Source organism: Anas acuta, chromosome 12 (genome assembly GCF_963932015.1).
Source record: "Anas acuta chromosome 12, bAnaAcu1.1, whole genome shotgun sequence".
In the NCBI taxonomy this organism is placed as follows: domain Eukaryota; kingdom Metazoa; phylum Chordata; class Aves; order Anseriformes; family Anatidae; genus Anas; species Anas acuta.
In genome coordinates this window covers 17,101,223-17,124,397 of record NC_088990.1, presented here as the reverse complement: position 1 = coordinate 17,124,397, position 23,175 = coordinate 17,101,223, and the positions used below count along the sequence as shown (strand labels likewise).

At 36.0% G+C, this 23,175-nt stretch overlaps 1 protein-coding gene across 3 annotated transcripts in view; it reads right to left on the bottom strand.

Moving 5' to 3' along the window:
* THSD4 (thrombospondin type 1 domain containing 4) overlaps positions 1-23,175 on the bottom strand; it is a 299,631-nt gene that overhangs the window by 144,068 nt on the left and 132,388 nt on the right. For all 3 annotated transcript variants that reach the window (XM_068695297.1, XM_068695298.1, XM_068695296.1), the window contains one exon: positions 20,805-20,941. In XM_068695297.1, coding sequence (XP_068551398.1) covers positions 20,805-20,941 — 137 coding nt within the window. The remainder of the gene's footprint in view (positions 1-20,804; positions 20,942-23,175) is intronic.

Here is a 23,175-nt window from a genome sequence, read left to right as displayed (position 1 = left end):
GCAAATCCTTCTCCAGGCTCTTTTATGCTGCTTCACACTACTCAGCCAGTTACTCAGGGCCATACTTGCCTAACATCGCTGGGCTCTGACACTCCGCCCTCTTTGTTATGGGTGGAACTTTAAAGGAACTTTTAAAAGGAATTTTAGAATAATATATGTTAAGCCTAAATTTGGAATACAATTTCAACTAGATGCACTAATCAAAAATGTCACTCCTGCAGGTTAGATTTCTACAGGAAATCAGTATCTGAGTTTTATTCAAATGAAATCTTTAGAAATCGTTATGTGAACCATTTTTACAGATTTTGTCAAAAAAACTGAACTAAGTTTGTAATGCTAGATGCTGTGAAGCACTGCAAAACAACGTGGAGTCACAAAGTACTAAGATGTTACCTGATATGAGTGAGGGCTTAGAGACACATGGATCAGCCTCTGCTCTGCTGGACAACAAAAATTATGCTACCACTCCTACCTGATTTGTTATGGATTACAAGTTCTCTGCCTGTTCCACTGAAATGAAAAAAGAAAAACAGTTTAGATCAATTTAAAAATAAGTATATTGCACTTTTCCCTTGGAAAAAGGAAAAAAAAAAGGGGGGGGGAGAGAGGGTCAAACTAAAGCACATTCCATTTGAGAACAAATGTTACTTTTACTTCAGGTGCTTTAAAATAAAAAAGAAATAAAGGGCTAGCTTAAAACAAAACAAACAAACAAAACCACCCACACTGGGACACAGGCAGTGATCTCCTCAATGTCCAGACTAAGTGCATTCATCCAAGATGTGGAAGCTTCAAGATGTAGTGAGATTCAGCAGTGTTTTCTGTTGGAGTACTTCAGAGCTGAGGCAAAGAACAAGACAGAGAAGGGCTCCACAGCTTTCTGTGGATATTTAGCTGGAAGATAGGACCTACTTCAAGCAACAACTGTAACTTCTACCGGAAGCAGAGCAGCTGCCACAGTACTGGTGGGTAACACCATTAACACCATGCCTGGGACATCAAAGCCATAGGGCATAGCTCCAAATCCCTAAATCACTAAAATGTCAAAATTGGAAAAAATTTCAACCACCTTTTAAAGTTGGTTAAAGAAAAAACAAAACACCCACACAAGACGCTTACAGAAAATACTGCTTTTTTAACATTTTCCAACAGAATGCCTTGAAACAGTTGTTATAACAAAAATTTGATTTAACTGGTATTTGTTTGCAGTTTAAACACTACAGATGCTCAGAAGCGGCAATATTTTTTGCCAAAACAAGATGAGCTACAAAATATTATAAACAATATTTGTCATTTCTAAACACAGCCTCTCTCCTTGGAATCGGCTTTATTACAGGAACATCAAAGAAATGTATTTGAGAACATAAAAGGGATGCCTGGGAGACTCATCCAACATGAGACCATTTCACATCTGGTCCAATCTAGAAAACAGAGTTCTAAGAACAGCACAGAAAAAAAGGCTGTTACATTCCATGCTTTTCTAAAAGCAAAAACACAATTCCTCCAATAACAAATGATCCATGAAATTCCTGAAACGGCTATTACCAGTCCAGTTTCATTCTTGCTGCTGAATGGCTATTGCAAAGCTAAACACAAGAAAACCTGAGAGCTGGAACACAATACGAGTGGTGAAACAGGATTTCTGACTTCCTCTCCATTGCATCACTGGTATGCAGAGGGGAGTAGTGGCAAAAACAGCAGTAGCAATGATTTCATTTATATGATTAGGATTACTTGAAAATACTATACATAGAATCACAGAATCATTTAGGCTGGAGAAGATCATAAGTTCTTCAAGTCCAACCATCACGTAACACTACTACATCCACCACTAAACCATGTCCTGAAGCATGGATCCACCTTGTTAGGAAAGTTACCAGAAAGCTTAACATGAGAAGAACAGCTCTACAGAAAATATTTTCTGAAGGATGTAGTCTTGAGTTTCAATTATACTTTACTCAGCAAAGCTTCACTGCAGGAGAAAACAAATAAGATGAAACCATTTTTTAACAATGACTCACAGTGCAAAAATAGGCTGAAGCTTTTCATAAGTACTGTTTTCACCAGCTGCTTGATATCCCAGCACAGAATTTAAAACTAATGCAAGTATAAAAACACAAGGTTTTAAGCTCATAATACTTTAGATTCACAGAAAGTACATCACAGTGTTTGTACTGGCTCCTGAACAATACAGAAACGTACACATCTTTAAGAACTGTGTACAACTGAAAGGTTAAGCAACAACAACCAGAAGTCCACATTTTAAAAAGCACTGTGCAACAGAAGTCAGGCAGTTTATAGTCCCTGAAGATCCAGTTGGTTACCTGTGCTGTTGATGATCAATTTTGGGGCTGTCTCAATTGGTTCTGGCCAGTATCTGGTCTTGTGAACTATGTGTGTACCAGGACAATTGACAATGCCAGTGAAGCATGCACGAGGTATACTTTCTACAAAAGTACTTCTAGAATCTAAGACAACTATATATCTGCAATTAGTCAGTCAGATTGCTTTCCATGTTGTGTTACTGAGGAAAGAAACATTGCACAGCTGAGGCAATACTTGTGGAAAATAATATGCAATGAGCAATTACATTTATATAGGAGTTTTATTCCAAAAATTCCCAACTTTACCCTTTTTTTGATATATAGATTTACTACTTCATTTATCAATGAAGCAACAACTTGAAGTAAGAATACATGACTTAAAAGCAAGCAATCACCATACAAGTACCCCCGACAAAGGAAATCAAAGGCTTTTGCATTTTGAAGTACAGAGAACTTCATGCCTCTAGTTCAAAATCATGATTTATTCACAGCGTAGGGATATGTATTGTTGCGTTAGTTTGGGAAGGAATAAAAGAAGGGTTTTTAGAGAATACATTTAAAGAAATACTTTCTAAATTTGAACCAATAAAAACGATCACATGCAAAACATTCACCCAATGAAAAGGTAAATGAAACTAGTTAGCAATAGAAAGCAATGGTCTCATATGATTTGTGCTCGACTGACAGATTCTGGGCAGTTCAGTGTTAATGTGGGTGAAGCTCTGGTTTCAGTGTAAGTTCCTAGTCATTCAGTAACACGCAGGACTTCTTTTCTGTTATGCCTATCAAACTATGCTTCCAGCTAACTCTCTTGTTTCATGAGAATTTAGCAAAATTTCTTCAGCTCAAACAAATACAGTTCATCAGTATTCCAGGGATGTTTAAATTTGCTTTGCCATACATCTTGGGGGATTTCTAAACACAAAACTGACATTACCTAGTGAACTTCTGATGTTGCTGATCACAAATCTCAAATAATTGCAACACAGAATTCAACTTCCGAAGTTCACTGCACACTAAACATGCACATTCACTGTTCACTTAGGTTGGTACTTAGAACTAGTTTGGCTTGCCTGTAGTAACAGAAGCCTTTAAGACAAGGTGATGCATGCATTCGTAAATATGCCCTTGAGGGGCAGAAATCATCTGAAGACCACAATAAAGGATGAACAGGAAATATAGAGAGAGAAAACAGAAAGAGTGACAGTAGAAGCAGTTTCATCCAATTTGATATTGTTGCTGAAGAGAGCAATGATCACAGCACCGTATGGAAGGTGGAAGAAAATCACAATGTACAAATATTGCCTACAAAACAATAACCTTTTCTTTTAAATGCCTTGCTCCCCTACAGAATGAAAAGTTAAGCTAGATAAGTACATGGGGTAGGGGATTGAACTACAGAAGCAATTTCAAACTCCAATCTAGCCTTATTAGCTGCACAAATTCATTAGTGTCCATAAGAGAGGTGAATGACCTTCGAGCAGTGTAAGAGTCCACTGCAAACATTGCAGAGTTCAGAAGTCATGCCCGTCACCGTGACTGCGTGTTGGCCAAGGGGCTTAACAAATCCCAGGCACAGAAGATAAACTGCATCTGCCCACATACAGCAAACTCTAAACAAACAAATCTCACAACGATAAAATCTATTTGTTTTAATAAAATTCTACAGGCTGTAAAAATAACAGCCTTGTACAGGTAGGATTTCCACAGGTCAAACACTTTTCAGACATGCCCCATTTCTTGAAACACAAGCAGAAATTGGAGTAATTCCTTTAAAATAAAGGCTTGTCTTAGTAGGAGACGGAGACACTATAAAAATATAACAACTATTTTCCATTTTTAAAGAACACAGATACTTTAGGCTGCTTCCAGGCAGCCCGCTGTACCTAGGCATGGGTTTACATGCTGGGAATTTAGACACTTGCATAGTTTTGGTGCAAACATAGTTTTTCCACTCATTACAGGAAAAAACACATGGGAAAAAAAAATCATGTTTCCTTATAATACCTGAGAGTGCACACGGCTACCTGAACCTATTTAAAAGGGGTTTGTTACCTCACAGCAAACAAAGATGAATATTTGAAAATTAAGCTGTTGTCCACACCAAAATTTAGTGTCCATTTTGCCTGTGTTCATATTTTATTAGGGAATGCATCATCCCTCAAATCTCTCAATGTCACATTCAGCCCTTCTCCAGTTTTACTAGTGATGATACTTTCAGACACACTTCTCTAAATGAACTGTTTATGAACTCATTATGAAGTCACGAAGCAAAAATATTTACTAACTGCAGAAATGTATAAACTGTTATTAAAAGAGGAAAAGATTAGCCAAGTTCTTCTTCAGCTTTAGCTACAGACCCAACTTCAAAAAATGAAAAAAAAAAAAAAAAGCTTTTCCAATATTTTCAATTTGTTACAATGAGTATTCTTACTGAGCTGACTCTTCTGAAGAGACCCTGCTTTGTAAAGACATGCATTGAGCACTATAGCAGGAACTTAGTCTCTAAAAAACGCATACCAAGCAATTCTTCCACCTTTGTTTTTATAAAATATCACCAATGTATTCTTGAATTATCTGTAGAAATTCATAAGGCTTTTGTGTCAAGGCCCACACATCTACGGAAAACAGCTCTGGAGGCTTCAAAAGGGAATAAATGTAGACAGGAAGGGAAATAAAATACCTCATACACATTCAGGAATATGATTTTATTCATAATCATTTTAAAGGTGATCACTAGTACTCTGCCAATATTTCTTATATTTACATGAAGAACCAAGCTTAAATGCACACTTCCACTTCTGCCATAGTTCTTTGTGTGTTCTTGAACCTGAGAAGAAAAAATCAGACCACACACATTTGGCATCAACAACAGCCCAATATCAGTAAACACTGGTAAATCAAATGACCGAACGAAGTCTCTGCCATTTCTAATTTCTGTAAGGTCAGCATCCCAGCAAAAACAGCTATTGAAATTATAGGCACAGCTCTAGAATGGAAAGAGAAAGATGATGTCTGTAAAAACATTCTGTTTTCTTATATAAAAATTCAGATTTTTCTTTTAAAGTCGTCTTTCTCTGGTACAATACATACATACTTATGTTTCTAATTTCCACTACACAGGGTTTGTTGAAACTACACACAAGCCAAACTACACTAAAATACTGCCAGTGAACTATTAGGATCGCTTGACTGTAGGTACAACAATTTTAACCCGGGCCAAGCTTTCATTTCATGAAGTGCACTTAGGTGCCAGGTTAAGCTGCCTCAAACTACAAAGCTAACAATGTCATGTGGCTGACATTATTGATATATTTAAATGCACCATAATTTAAAAAGAAAATCTATCAAATTTAATGCATGTGCTCCAGCAGATTTTTAAAAGGGGCTTTGAACAGATCAGGTGTCACCGCTATAAAGAGGGAACAGGAAGTTAGTCACAAGCATTTTGACAACTTCTCTGCTGAGCAGCATATAACGAATGCTCTTGTTCAAAGATACCCACATTGTCAGAATCCCAGGAAATTGCATTTTCTCATCATCAGTAACAACATAGTGTATTCCTCTGATTGCACAGAAGTTGTAGCCAAAAAAGGGATGAAAAACGTCAATTACATGTAACAACATCACATTTGTTCTGCTTTATTCAAGTTTTGCCAACAGTGCTGCCATAAACTATTCACTGTGAAAAACCTGTTGTTACAGTAATACAAAATGTTTGGGGCCCCAAAATAGGGCACAGACTCGTGCATCAACAAACCCTTTAACAAGTGTTTGAACTCTCCTCGTTAACTTTACGATGCTTGAAATTTTTGTGTATAATCTAGTCACTTCTTTCAATTTTATTCTATTTCTCTCAGCAACCATGGAAGCTGGAAAATTACATGACTTTAAATGAAAACCTATGTTATGGTACATTCATTTGACTCCAGGCTGCAGGACTTTAAGAACAATCAAATACCATGGCACTTGTGAAAAAATTATGAGAACTGTCAATGCTGAGATTCCAGTTTCACTGCATAGCCACAAGAAAGTCTGGCTAATTTCAGGTTCTGTTAAAAATCTGATTTCAAACCAGTTTGATTGAGCTCATTTGGATCTATATGTGCACTGTTTTACAATCTCTGTTCTAATCTTGTTAAAGTTCAGATACCTCACAGAGTAAGGTGGTACCAGATGACATACAGAATTCTTTCCTATTCTGAGCAATTGAAAGAAGTTCAAAAACTTTATAGGAAAACTTCAAGAATGTGAAATTTAAACTGACAGGAGCTTTGCATAGACTCCTGTGAAACTAAATTGTCTTGTAAACATCTTGTAAACGCAAGCTTCTGCATCAAAATTGAAGCTCTGGTCTCAACAAAGAATTATGACTCACAGTTTAGTTCTCCCTGAGAATATGCTCCCACACCTTTGCTTGAGGGCAAAACACAACTTCCTGTAGAGTGGTCAAAGCAGAAAGTACACGAGACACGTTCTGTTACGGTGAAGTGCTGCACTTACATTAATCTAGTCCCTATGTACATTTCACTACCATAATGCCTCCCAGATTGTATTTATCCTATAAAACACTGTTCCCATTTTAGAGAGAAAGAGCTGAGGCATTATAAGCATAGTTTGGACAAAGATGCATCATGTAGAGGATGCAGGATGGTGCACTGGGGGGGGGAGGAAATAATAAAAATAAAAATAAAAATAAAAATAAAAATAAAAATAAAAATAAAAATAAAAATAAAGGGCTACAGAGTGAAAAAAGAGCTTTCAGTTCTGGTTTGCATGTTCAGCACATATTGAGGTATCCTCACACAAACTAGCTATAACTAAAGAGGTTAAATGAAATATCCAAGACCAGACAGAGCATCTACAGCAGAGCAGCCCTATTTATTTGGCTAGAACAGAGATCTGAAGCCACGCTAGCTCTCTGAGGCAAATGACCAGCCACTCTACATATCCTGGTAATTTCAACACTCTGCTAGATGCTGATTAGGCTTCAAGTTTTCTGCTTTCAAGTGTTTCTTCTTTTACACGTACACTACTGCAAATTTAATGCCTGTTTTCCTAAAAGGGTAGTATTTTTTAATGGCTTTCATTCAACATTTAACACAATAAGACAACACTTCAAGCATAGTTTAAGATAGGACAGCTCCTTGAGTGTCTGGTCTGTGTGTGTCTATCTGTATGCGTGTACCTGCATCAAAGAAAAATATGTGCACATAGCAAACTACTGTCTATATATCTTCCTCCCAAGGATTTATTTATTTATGTTGACAAATTGGTCCAAACCAGTGTACCAAAGTTGTAATTTGTGTTTTATTAAAAGTGCCTAAAAACATACTGGACCTTTTCCAGGCTCTGAAGTAATATTATAATATAGTTAAATGAAAACAAAGCCTAAATACTTAATTTCCTGCAGACCAGAAAGATTTCCAAGATTGCCGTTCCAGTTTCCTGATTAAATAATAGATATTTTAGAATATACTGTTACAGTTCTTATTATTTTTAATTTGTTCCCAAGAATTCTCGAAACAAAATTAAGCCTTTACTTACAATTTGGCTCCTCAGTATAAAAAAGCTTAGCTGAGACAGCATTTTGGTGCACTGTCATCACTTTCTAAATGATTTCCTATTTTCATTAAGACCTCTCTTGTACTGGTTCCTGATAGCTTACTATAATTCCTTAGTAGTTTTGCTGTCCCTTCAACAGTCCCTAAATTCTAAAATTTCTGATGATTCAATTGCAGTAAAAATCCTGTCTTATTAATAACTGAATCACTAGTAACAGCAATTAAGATACTGCTAGTATTAACTTGCCATTATCTGGTACACTAACACTGTAAAAGATGAGCAGAGCTTTAGCAACAAACACACTTTCATATGGTATCTTCAGTAAGTCTGTCTCGATGATGAGTTCTGAAACACCTCCAGTCAACTTCATAATTGCTAACAATGCATGATCACAGAGACACTGCCACAAAGCAGCACAGCTATCCACCCGCAAACAAACAAAAAGAGCTGATCTCTGCACCACAGACACCACAGGAGACAGTGTTGATTCAAACTGACAGAGAAAGGAAAAAGAAAAAACTCAAGACAACGATGAAATACTAATTCCACTTATTGTTTCCATGATTTTTTTTTGGCACTCACCTCATAAACCCTCACTTCCCCCCTCTCCCCCATATGTTCATAGAAGAAATTGAATTCAAAATTCAAATCTACCCATGCTACCTCTTCTTGCAAACAGCAATAGCATCTAAACATTGTTTGCCCAACGGCCTCCCCTCTCCTTCATGGCCCCATTAACCATGTGGACATTTCTATCTGCCAAGCTGCAAACAGACCTACCTGCCATCTCTGCCTCCAAGCCAGATGAACCTTGTGCCAATGCGCGGCAGCAGCAGCGTGCCTGCTGGCACAGCGAGCGCTGCCATGGCGTTCCTGCAGAACATTCTCCATTTCAGCAGCCTCTCCAGGCAACCTGACCAGTGACACCCAGGACAAGCCTCCCCTTCCACAAACAGACACACCGAAATGCCTGCCCTCCTACACGTGGGGTCTCATATGCTGAGCTTCTTGCCAAGGTGCTATCTCTACACACCCAGCAGAGAGGAGCCTCTAAGCCCTTCTTGGGAATCCCAACCCAGTCACTACACTTACAGATAGAAGGTCAAACGGTTTTAAAGCTCTGATCTTTAACATAAAAAACAATCCAGTGAATCAGCAAATTCTAGAAGTAAGATCAGTTTTTCTATGGTATCATAACGTAGGAATAATTGCAAAGTTTTGATCCATGTAGTGGAATGAGTATTTAATGCAGTCAGTCCTCTTTTTAATGACTCTCTCCATTGCTTACTTGTCCAGGTGTTAAACAGAGCCCTTGCATCCAAGTTACAGAGCAGCATTTCTCCTGCAGCCCTGTTTCTTTGCAATAAAAGCTAAATGACTTTGTTTCCTTTGGCTATTTAACCTCAGAAGAGGGGTCTTGCACTAACTACATGATTCTCTTTTACAATCCCTTTCCTGTCTCTTTCAAATGAATTTCAAATGGTTGTTGGGGTTTTCTGTTGTTGTTTTTTTTTGTTGTTGTTTTGTTTTGGGGGTGTTTTTTTTTTTTGGGGGGGGGGGGGGGGGAAGGTGTGGGAAAAGGAAGGGAAGGGAACTGCCATGTTTTGGTCATTCTGATTTAAGGTAATATGAAACAGATTTGTTTCTCTTGTTTACTTAAAAGGCATTAACCATAAATTTGCAGTTCCTGCATAAGAAACAATCACTTCCATCTCAGCCATTGTACAGAATACACAGTCCATCATTTTGCCTCTTTTGTGAATGCAGCACAAGGTATCTTTCTATAGGTTATCACAGCTTGTTTTGTTAGAATATATCCACAAAAACTCGGGAAAGAAAACGGGAAAGAGGAGTGGTCTTGAGATCACATTTATTTTGTATTTTTACCTACACCTTAAAATTTTACCTTAGAATTAATTTCTGTATCATGGCAGAAGAATAGTAATTCATAAACAAAACCAATGGTCAAGAGCTCAGACTTGTTTATGAACAACTGCCTGGTGTGTCACTGATTGTTTCTTACTAAATGCTCTCAGATAGCATCCTTTGGTAGTAATATATTATCTCTTAAGAACTCACTCAAAAAGTTGTACATGGTTTTATCTTGTTTCTTTAAAAGCATCTTTGGTGCAAAACATGACTCTACTGTGAGGATTACTAAATGGCATGCCCTGTTGTTTGTGCTGTGAACTCAAAACAATCATGTAGCAAATACTGCCAGCTCTGGGTCTCAAAAAGATGTACTTAGAATTACTAACATATCAAAAACTTCAAGAAGAGAAACCTCAGAACAAGTCAAAACTGAAGGGACTGTTATTAAAAAACAAAACCAAACAAAAATCCTCTATTCTAGACAGCTGAATAAAAGGTCTAAAGATCGGAAGAGAAAAGAAATGGCTGGCAGGGAATTACCGAGGTTTGTTTATTCTTCAGATGCTGGAATTGCCGGTTGCCTTGACATCAGGGACTGATGAAGAGAGTTCTCGATTCAGTGCTAGACACATACAGTCAGTAGCACACAAGAGGGACCATTTGATTATTTCAACCTGGGAAATACTGTCAGATTAACAAACAAACCCATCTTCATTTGTAGCCTGATATATACTGATCTGTTTAATCAGGAAAAAAAAAAAAAGAAAGCCCTATAGTATACAATATTTGTATTTTTAGTCCATTAGCATATCCAGCATTCTTTAAACTTTAGGGGCTTTTTTGAGTTTTGCTATGGATTTTTTTTTAATGTATTGTTTTGAAACTAAGAGAGAAGAGTGTCTTAAATGTAGTAAGATTGCCTGTGTCACTTACTCGGAGATAACAGCCTTTGCTTTCAGGACTCTTACAGCGATACAATTAAGTTCAAAGCTGGTATGTATTTTTTGACACTGTTAGACCGAAGTGTGCTCTGCAGACTAAGAATTACACTTGGTCTTTTTTGAAAGGCATCTCAACCTGCAAAATCATGTTAAAGAAGTGCAGAAATAACAAACTAAAAGCTACACACAACTCCTTTACCTCTTTATGTCTCAAGCTGCTTCAGATAGATTGTTTAAGTGGTACTGACCACATTTGACAGGAAAAGAAACAGAGGCACAAAGTGGAGCAGAAAAATAATCGCAATTTGGATAAGCCATTCTATGGGGTACTTCTGCATATATTTTTCTTCCAAACTGAAGTAAAACAGCCATTTTCCAAACCATATGCTATGCAGAATACTTAAAAGTCATTTAAAAACATTTTAGAATGTTTTAACATACAGTGATAACATTTTTATCCAGTATTTAGAACTGTAAGCCAATTTTTAATGTTACTGAACTATACAGTACCTTTTCACAAATCTTGTTAGGCGGAAGTTCAACAAATCAGTGAAATCTTGCTTTAGGGTTCCAAGTACTGAAGCAAAAATATGTTATGTCCATAAATACAATATGCAAATTTTGCATAAATTCATTCTCATTAAGTGAAATTTAGTCAGAAATGTCATACCTGCTTAAAGTTACTTCAGAAGGGTTTATGCTGTATCCACACTGTTCTAACTTAAACTGATCAAGTATAGTTTGTCTCACTGTAACTGGCATAAAAATGAAAAAAGATCAGAACACAATAGCACTAGCACAAACGCTGCATCATATGATCTGAATAAGTACACTGAATGTCATGATAAGCAATGTCTGATCCAGACCACATCTTTATTATTGACTGATTTGTAAGGAGACTATAGACTGCGTTACTGCACATCCAGAAAGCAGCTTCACCAAAGAGTCTGGAGCGCAGTCCTTTGAATTATGAGGTCTTTCTTAGGACAAGAGGTTGTTAGACAAGGGGAGAAGAATAAGAAGTGCATCTTATCTGACTTGAATGCTTTGCTATTCACTATTTCCCATCATCTGATTTTGCATCAGTTTTACCTCAGTTCAAAAGTTGATTTTGCATCAGTTTTACCTCAGTTCAAAAGTACTAAAGTTATCCTTTACAAACTTTTTATATGCAGTGGTCACACCTGCTGTATATTAGCTATCAAAAGCAACTGAAATCAGGTCATGGCCAAAGATCATAGGCCAAAAAAATTTATGGTGTTGTTTTACAAATGGAGGAAGGCAGAAAGACTTTTTGTACAGTGAGGTCAAGAAACTTCACAGGCTTGCTCACTCTCTCTGTAAAACATTTAACAGAAAACTATGCAAACGAAGGAAAAAAGTGGCAAAGGAGTTATTACATAGCTCCCAGGAACCTGTTTCTTCCATTAACACCTTATTAATGCCAGGCAGGTGCTTCTCAGTGCAATGCTTGGCATTAATAAGTCATTATGAAGAGAAGCAAGGAAGAGTTCTATTTCCAACACCCAAGAAATCACAATGATATATATTAAAAAAAAAAAAAAGGAAGAAAGAAGGGGAGCACTTTCTATATCTGTTACTGTAACTATGTTTTACTCCACTTTTATGGTATCTTTTATGGATCGACTATTTTTTCCTGAAAGAAAAAGTCTCCATCAGCGGCTGTGTACAGAAATAACAACAAAACTAAATAAAGATGTGCCAATACTGCTGGTTTTGCCTCACGGAATGCATCCTACCTATTCCTTTAAAAAGGTCTTGAGTTCAGAGCAGTATGTCCTTTGGCTACTATTAACTGAATCAAAAAAAAAAAAGAAAGAAAACAACAACAAAAAAAAACAAGTATTAACAAACAGATTTAATTTTTAAAAATTTCATTTGATTCTGAAATGTATTTCACCATTTGAATGCTATCAGGCTCCATAACCTAGTACTATGCTTCCATGCAGCATGTTGAGTGTGCAGCCCTATCCTGGGCAAAGTCTTGATGGCACTCTGTAGCATGCAACTTCTTAACATGGTGGCTCCCTGGGGGAGAACAACATAAGTAATTCTCTATTTCAAGGCCCACTTTTAGAAGAAAGTCAGATAACTAGAAACACTCCATTAAAGTGATCCTCCTCAAATGCAAACAATACTTGACACGAATCTTCAACTGCCCTTGTGCTGGTTAGGCTAATTTTAAAGTGCTGAGAGCCAGATGTGCTATTAATGCACAAGGTAATATTTCATTTAGTACAGTTCTTCAGGCTGTTTTCAAAGTTTTTGTATCCCAAGACAGAGATTTGCAATGTTACGCTGTGCTGATGAATATGGCTCACTCTTCTGAGCAACCAAGGAAGATAAACAATCAACCAAAAACCTTTTCTGTAATTTGGCAGAAGCACAGATACAGATATACATGTGCTCTATATACTATTCTACTGTATCAATCCAGATATTAGGTTTTTCCTTAGGTTTTATGGATTATTACAAACTAAACAGAGGAGAATAGAGAAAGGGGGTAAGTCTGGCTCCAACTTTAAGAAAGCCCAACAAAAAATAAAATAAATTCCATTCTAGACTCCTTTTCTCAGAGCAAACAATCACCATTCCACAAATCGAGATTCCTACCGAAAACAGATTCTTTTCCCTTACAATACCCAGTTGTAGCCTTATAGGACTACTCTATATTCCAACACCTTCAAGTTATGAGAACAACCCTAACTTAGAGAAGAAACATAGTTCTCATCATCCTAATCTGTTACTCCGATCCCACAGTCATTAGGAGTTCCCTACCAAAGCAAGGATGCAGCCGACAATTCTGCCACCTGGACACTGGTGTGTATCAGCAGAGTTCTTCCAAATGGGAACTCCCTGACTAACAAAGCTTTTATATGGAGATCTTACACACTTTGTTATGCTTCCTATAGCCAATTTAAGATACCTTCCTATAAAGTTTGTAAGAATTTTAACATCTTATGAAAATTATTTTTTAAAAGGCAAGTAAAATTTCTATCGCCCGTCATTTTGCTACTGAAGTTACTTACTGTGGGCATTTTTAAAATACTCAGGTATTTTTCAGGAGATAGCTGAGAGATTAAAAAAACTAAAATGCAAGGAAAAATTGAATACAAAAATGCCTTCAGAAGATACCTACAATTCCCACCCAAATCAAGTTTTATGCAAAGTAGTAATACTTTTGTAAAGTGCGCCACTGCGTGGTAACTAACATCTCTGCGAAGCCAATTAATTGCTTTACAGGTAACAAATAACCCTCACTCTTTCTCCAAAATTACAGTAAGTCAGTGCTTCCTACCTTCAAGCAATTGAGAACAACTTCTTGCATCAGAAGTCTCCTAGCTGTGTGCAACATACACACACAACATATCTCCATATAAGTACATTTAGTAAAATATGGTCAAGGCCAAAATTATTAACAGCATTTGTATTGACACTTCACTTTATTTATTAAAACCACCTCAAAATTCCACTTGCATTTTTCTCCAAAAATTAAGTTACTAAACAGGATCATCTCACTTGCTCCAGAAGATTTAAAAGAAGCAGAAACATCATCTCAAAGCAAGCAAGCCCACACTTCTGGCTGAATAGCAAGTTGAAGAAACCACATTCAAAGACATTCTCAAACTTAATAACACTGAAAAAACTTAGAGGGAAGACAGAAGTAGCAAATGTATTAAATGTATTAAAACAATCCACTAAAACAAATAACACGTACCCAATATACTGAAATATGGCATATGTATGTGTACATGTATGGCATATGTATAAACACCTATTGTTTGTGGCACTAAGTATAAATCCTGTAAAAAAGTGAAACTTGGTAGGATCATCAATGAAAAAAGGCTCCAAAATTCATCAGAATGAACACTGCTCAAATGTGCAATAAAGAGTTTTTTAGTATTTTTTTTTTTTTACAGAAATCATAAAACTGATCAGGACCATTGTTATACTTCCAGTTTTACAGCAACCAGGCTTTAAGATGGACTTTTGTACAGGCTACTGTTTGTAAAATCTCTTCTATTATGCTAAAGTGTAACTTGACTGCTAAGATTAAGCACTCTTTCAGTTTTATAAGGCCATTCTATCTAATATTGGTTAGCAATTCAAAAAAGAAAAGAAATGTATTGAATGCTGTCAATAAATATCTGTGTAACAAATTTTCATTACAACAGGTATGACTGCATTTTATATACTGAGAACTTCTGTTGCTTGTGGTTGCCTTACGTAACATTTTAAATCATTAACAAGTGAGAAACACCTTAATTCATATGTGTTTAAGTTTTATTTCTGATGAAGGCACAGCTGTCTTTATCATATTCTTTATTCTGTTTTCCAGCAGTAATTTTTATTAAAGCATTATTTTCTGCCTTTTGTTTCAAAGAAGAAGGTAAACTGAAAATACTACCCAGAAACAACATTTCTGGGGACCAACAGATGTTTTTTTACAGGATATTGTTTCTGGTAATGAAGCAAGATGTCCAACAGAGGGTGACAGAGACCACAAATTACCTGATTTTAAAAATAAAATAATGTGGCATTAAGGAAAAGCTATATATTACGAACATTTGAATAAGCTTCATTACTTGAGAAACATTTTCAGTTAGCTGTAAATACTGACAGCTTCTCAGAAAAAAATTCTCTTATGCATGACAGTACAAAACCTAAATTAGTTCTCACTACATCCTTCAGCTACATTCATGTTCTCTCAATAGTGTATAATATCTACGATAAATAAAATTATTTATTTTAAATAGTTTGGTGCTTCCTGAGCATGTGGACCAAAAAAAGTCTCAGAGTCCATGGAGACAGGAAACATATTCAAGAATACTCATTTTCTTTGTCAGACTTATTCATTACTAAATCACATGGAATGCAAGATTTGATATATAGCACAAGAAAAACACAATAATTAATTTTAATACACATCAATGTATCCTGAAATATGTAGTACGTTTAAGAGGAAGAATGAAACACATCTTATATGACATTATTCTACCAACTTTCCTCAAACACAAACATGCTGTTGTACAGTTTCACTAAAGACTTTGTACTGACTTCCTATTCCTGAACCAGAAAATATAATAAAATAATAAAAAAGAGTTAATAATTACAGTGTTTCTAAGCAGCATGAAGCTGTAATAGTATACTGTCCTTTAATGTGACCTGTATCTCAATACTCTTTTAAAAACTAACTCAAAAGTTTGAAACAAAAATAAGAGTATGGTTTACACACAAATTCTCAACATAACTACTGCATTGTTGAACGGATGAAGTTGGGAATTCAAGTTCTTTACATGTAGAACACACAAGAATTCTCAAGTTATTTCATGAGCTCTAGTTTACTTCACTGTTACACATTAAATGTAATCTGTGACATCCATAATGCATCATACACAAAATTGTGGCTGATGATCTTTCCCTATGTATGACTATCATGTTTATAGCAACCTTATATATAAGAAGATACAGCAGTATCTGTAAATTCTTGAAAACTTGGATTTGTAAATTTATAATCGTGGTAAATCTCTTGGCTAGGGCAAATGTTTCTAGGGAAACTGTGATCAGTGAGCATCCTCTGTACATACTGCAAGATGAAATAGAAACTGATCATAAAACTTTTCAAACTGCTTTCTTAGAAATTCATTAACATTTTCTTTTACTTATAGGATGGCACATAATAAAATATTAATAAAAGTAACCTGAAAGAAATAGTAATGGCTTCCATCTTCTTTAAACTTCACCTGCTTTCCTCAATTAGATGAGAGAAACAATTTTGAGAACTCCCCTTTCTGTAAGTTGTGTAAAAAATCAAAAGCCTAGCAATGGATGTAGCAAGTCCAACTGCTAGTAATCAGGAAGAATTTCAAGAAATATAAAGACTGCTGGAAGACAAGTATTAACAGTCAACAGAGACAAAAAAAAAAAAAAAAAAAAAAAGAGAGAACTCTTTATCTTTATTGAGTCCTGAAAGCACAAAGCTTGCTTCTGACCTGTGCTGTAACTTTGATTTAATTGTGCCCTTGTATAAAGAGGTGAATGGACTACATCCTAGTTTTTTTTTTTCAAGGGTATTACTCCTAAATATCACAATTAATTACAATTAAAGAACTTGTCCTGAATTAGTAATGATCGTGGATCACAACACAGTAGCAGTTGCTGTTCCACAGCTCCACCGTTCTCCCACCGTTCTCTAACAGAAGCCCTGTTAATGCGGACAATGTGAGAAATCTGTGTGCCAGATCTGTACATTCAATCTTTTTATAGTCTATTGAAAAAATAAACACTTTTTTTTTTCCTTTCATAGTCCCTGTAAAGAAATTAATTAGTCAATTCCTTGAAGCAAAACAGCCTCGTTCCAATCTGACCTTGACCACTTGCATTCCACTACCACCACAAGGTTGGTACCTTCAGTGCAATGTAGATATGAACCTTAAGAAAATATTTGAGTTACTTTAAAGCATCATATTTGGCATAAATTCTTGATACCTTTCAACTTCACTCAGAAACAGCCTCCTGCAACCAAAGTTTTTGCAGAAGGACAGAACTCAAATTGTATTCTGAAAGTAACCAGACAACATCTGTGCTTTCAAACAGATGTCCAGTATTTGTGAAAGCAATACAGTACCAGAGGATTGTTCCTATCTACTTCCTTATTACGTGTTAAAGATGAGGTAAGCTTGTCTTACTTGCTACCATATTAAGGAAGCCGAAAACTTTGTTTTCAAAACATGAAAAACATGTTTTTTCACAACATAATGTTTGTGTCTGTGGAGAAAGCAATCATGAATAAAAAATATAGACAGTGATTACTTTACTAGCCTATAGAGAGGAAGTCATTTCTGCTGGACAATTAGGAGTCCATTCCCCTCACTTTGGAGCTGGTGACAGGACATTTTGAAGGAACACAAGAAAGATTGAACGTGTGATTTTCCTTCCTGATATGAAGGAAAGAGCCACATACATTCTTGCATTCTTGTTCTCCTGTCGTACAAACACTTACAGACCCAAGTGATAAATGGAGCTGCTTCACGCTGATGTCTTAAGGGTCACTCACCTAAACTGTAACTGCCAATGAAGTGATTAGGGCTGAAATAAGTACCAGCAAATGAACAAAACCCATATATGTCTATGGGAGGAGAATAAAAGAAATAGGACAAATACAAAAAATAACAAGCTAGAAGAAATACCAGAGAGAAGAAATGGAGGAACTATAACACCCTGCCAGTATTTTTCCACTGATAAAAAGGGGAGGGGTGGGAGTGGGGGGAAGCACAGAACCATAGAACAGATTAGGCTATTAGGCTATTCTTGATAACACATTTAGCAATTTTAAGTATTAAGTATTTAAGCTCATTGTTTTGTAGATTGGTCTCACTAAATATTAAGTGATCATACAGAATCATTGTCTTCTGTACTTTCAGAGACTTGCAAAAGCAGATGCAATGAAGAGATGTTTATGCAAAGGAAGGAAGAAAGAAAATATCCCAAATAGAATCAGAATCTTTCCATAAGCTCACAAAGTCAAAAGAAAAAAAAATGTTAAGATTGGGGTTGGATTAGAAATTTTATGAATAGGTTTAAAATACAGCATTTAATCCAACCAAACTATAACTCACTACACAGGCACATACAGAATGTCATGTTCAATTTAGGACAATCTCTTAAAGCTCAACATGCTCGACATAATGTGAGGCTTGTGAATGCACAACTGCTGTGAACTTTCATTACGGATTGAAGGGTGGCTTTTGTTTTTATACCATGGATTTAACTGAGGCTATTAAGCATCTATGAATAGAAGCTCTCATATTTTGCTTAATAAGGCACTTAAGCATACATACTTGAGAATTAAACAATTCTGTTAACCTGTAAATGTTTGCATGAGGTACTTTTTTTTTTATTTTTTTTTATTTTTAGTTCTACAACGTTTATGTTTTGACCCGTTAGTGACTGAAGTTCCTCTTCAGAGGAAAAATACAAACCTTTCAATATTTTAGCTAAATTTGTCTTCCGAAGCTTGCAAAGTTCCGCTTACTTCTGCACAAGTGCAGTTAATACTACTGTATATGAGGACTTGGTCAACTCTCTCAGCTCTTCCTAGCTTACTCTTTCATTGCACTTAGCCACAGCAAGAGCCACAATAAAGTGGATAAAACATGGAGAGCCTTTACCTGCTTTGACTTGGCTTTCTCACAATAATTTGTTGGTTCTAAGGCACTGAGCACCAATACAGAACAGATTCTATTTCAACTCTCTAGGTTACACTAATTAACAAAGCATTACTGAGGAACAGTTTACATAGGCACAGAGATTTTGATTTCTAGGTCTATTTTCAACAACATAGGGGGGGAAACAGGACCAAAGCCTAGGGATCCCTAGCCTTAAGACAAGGCTAAGGGAAGATTTCACTGCTGTTTGTACTTAATGAGAGTGTAACAGATCACACAGAGCAAGATTATTTTCAGAGGTAAGCAGTGCTAGGCTGACAGACTAAGGGCACAAGTTGCAATATGGGGAATTTCAGTCAAATATAAGGAAAAAGATTCCACCACGATAATGCTCTAACACTGGACCAGGTTCAAAACTCAGCCTGGAAAAGGCCATGACAGCTATCTCATACAGATGGCCCTGTTCTGAGTAGAGTGATGAACTACATGACCTCCACAGGCCCCTTCCAACCTGAATTGTTTGATGGTTATAGGAATCCAAGATACATGTTCACAGTAAGCATTTATAGCGTATGGTTTGTTTATATGCAGCTTTACAAAGGAGCATTCTATACATGCAATGCCTGATTTTCAAAACTCAGAACACTGTTTCCCAGTAGGTTGCCAAACACACAGCCTTTCCTTGCTAAGCCAGACCTCCAACACAAATGTATTAGTATACACTTTTTCATTTGCACAGTACTTGGAAAACAGCTGGTACACTAAACCTATTTTTCAGTTTTCCAAGTCATGGATCAGAGCAGTAATTAAGAAAAAATCCTGGTCCTTTCAGATCTGGTTTGAAATCAGGGGAGACTTTAAAGAATGATCAACTTCAGAAAGATCCATCATCTGCAAAGGAAAGTCAAAGCTATGGCTTTGCATGCACTGCTGAGAACAGAAACATACACAGCATTGTCCAAATGTGTTCAAGAGGAATTTAGACGTGCCTAAGAAAAGGCTGCAGTCATAAGACACTTCTTCTGGCAAACCAACTATTTAAACTGAACTTGACCTTTCACTATTTGAGTTTGTGAGTCACATCTGACCCACTTCTGCTTCTTTTGCCAATGTACATGGAAAACATCATCCAAGCATCAAATGCCACTTACTAGCAATTTATGTAATACATATTTTCACTAATCTTACTTCACCAAAAATTACAAATAAACATTTTTTCAAAGACCATAACATTGTCTTGAAGATTGCTACCATCCTGCAGAAAAAGAACAGTGTATTTATTCATTACAAAGGGAAGACAGACAGCAGGCTGCAAAAAGTCAATACAGTAGCTCCTTCTGAACTCTTGAAAGTTTGTCATTCACTTCATTATATTCTAAGAGAACATCACTACTGAGTAAATGGACAGCCAGTAAGACTTGAATCTCAAAAATGGCAAACACTGGCCAAACTGAAAACTAACTCCAGCTAAAATGCCATCAAAATAATTTGGTTATTCAGTTACCTGTTTATTTTACAGACTCAAAAAAAACCTCCACACTGAAGTTTAATAAAAGGAAGATATATTTCTCTCTTATTTATGTTTCCAATGTTTTCATTTTGATTCCTTCACAGAATCTCTTCTAAAAGAGCTAAAGCTAAACATACGGAAAAGCTCACCAAAAGTCATCTTAATTGTGGCCAGAACACCTTCTGAATCAAGACTTTCAGGATTCCATAGCTTGCTCTCAGTAGACAGAAAAAATAGTATGGAAATGAAACCTGTAATAATAGAAGTTAGCATTTCTGAAATCTGCTAAAGCCTAAGAAAGAAGTTGAAGACATCATTCCACAGGTGAAGTATCAACCTATTATAGACATTAAGAATGGCACAGTCAGTCAACAGGCCAATTCGCTAAAGACAGTAGCCTTACCTTGCACTGCCCTGCCACACAGATTGAAGTCCCGTTTTGGTCACAGGGTGTCCCATCTATCACTTTTTCAGCTTGTCTCACGTAGAATCGGTAGCCTATGGCACGGCAATTCAGCTCACACTTCTGACTTCCCTTCACTGGAGAAAAAGAAAAAAAAACAACTGTCAGAAAGTCCATAGCATCATTTTTTTTTAAAAAAAGAAAAGCATATACATGCTGCAGTTTGTAAGAATGCTACGTGAATCACTGGATCAAATGAATGCTGAACAAGAAAGCAACTCCATGATAAGCATTTAAATATACTTCATGAAAATTCAACTTGTAGCTCAGCTTTCAATAACAGATATTTTCTTAGATGACCAAGAGTATCTTTAGTTTTAGAAAAATCTTTCCAACTTTGTTCTTCTCGCAATATAGTGATTATGACACATTATGGTATTTTGTAAAACCTACATGTTAGCAAAATTACACTGTAATCAGACAGATATGCCTCAAATTAGGCTCATGTTACTTACTAACTGGTTAGATTACCTCAAACAAATATACTAATATTTAGTATTAAGAAATGTTTAAAATAACCTAGATGGAAATTAAAAAAAAAAAATCTGAATCCTTTTCTCTTCATTTTTAAAATTTGCATTTTTGTGACTATTCCTTAGCTCAAGACAAAAATAAAAGATGAAAAATACTGTAAGATTTAAAATAGATGAAACACATCATTGTTCAAAAGCTCATCCCAAATAAAACCTCAAGAACCAGCACATCTAAGTGATCTGTTGATATGCAAGAGCCAGAAGGAAATCAAGACCATTGAACTCTGGGTGAGTAGAACACAGAAGATGAGAAACTGTCATCACTGTCCATGAAAATCTATTATTTAAAGAGATCAGTCCAACACACCAGGTACCTTATGCTATCAAGTTTGTTAATATATGCATAGTCATTCTATTTAAATTTATCTGTCATGTTAAAGTTGCATATAGTTAATTACCCGTATTTGCCAACTGAAACAACAATACCTTCAGGTTCTTTCCAACTAGTCATGGTGGCTGTGAGGTACAAAAAAATTATTTTGACAACAACAATATCCTTGCTGACATAATCAAAGAACAAAAATTCCACTGACTTCACAAAGCTTCAACTCATACGCTAACAGCGTAACCGAAATTCACTGCAATTTCATCTGTCAAAGAGAAATGCTATATACCTTAGTTAGCCAACAGGTAATATTCCCAAGATGTTCTGCTTGACTCACAGTATATTTCTGTATCTTCATCTAAAGCATAACAATCAACCAAAATAAATACATGCAGTAATTTCACATACATATTTAACACCTATCTTCTGTAAAAGGCACAAACTTTCAGCTCAACTTTAGTTATCCCCTATGTGGACCATAGGACTAGTGCAGCAGACCGATTTTGAAATTTCAGCTGTGTGATGAGAAACATACTAAACTTTAATTGCTGCCCATGTACGTCATCAACTGTGTCTCACAATCTTTTGTTAACATCCAAAACCTCTACTATTTTGAAGTCAGGTCAATGACTTGTTTGCCTGCTTTCCTTTTTGTGAATGGTATGCACACTATGCTCAAGTAGGTCATTTTTCCACTGGCTACTTCGTTAACACAGGTTCACTATCTTATCATTCCAAGGACTTCATTTAATTCTTAAATAAAATAAAATTTAAAAGTGAGATATTTCCTGCAGTCCGGCTCCCAAGTATAACAGGCAGTTATTATGATAAGCTGGGTATTATTCTTATCAGCTCAGATGCTCCTCACACAATCACTTTCAGAATTCTCAAATGAATGTAATCCAACTTCAGTGATCCATTACAATTGAAATCAACTTGTACTTTTCTGTCTCTGAAAGTGTCCTATTTTTACAACCTGTAGCATTAGCTATCAATCAGTTTCCATGTAGCATACATTTTCTTATCTTTCCATTCCCTGAAACCAAGTCAAACTACCATTTAGGGTTTCTTATATATCCACATTTTCAATGCTATTTCCCTGTAGTTCAAGTATCCTGAAGAGTCACATTACTATCCTCTTCCTCCTCCTAATGTCTCTCATTTGGTTTTGATCCTTTAAAATATTAATTATTTAAATTATCAGTTTGCCTGCTAGACTCTGACAGAAGTGTTATGCTACTTAGAAAGCTGAGTAAGTTAACTGTTGAACCATGTAATTTTTCCCTGACTTTCTTTTTTCTTTTTCTTTTCTTTTCTTTTCTTTTCTTTATTTTTTTTTGATAATTTGGTATGTCAGAGTACTACATTGCTAATTTAGCATATTACCAGTGATGCTCAGGCTGATTTTACTTGCTCTGTAAAGTGAGATGCTTATCTCTTAACTTTTGTCTTT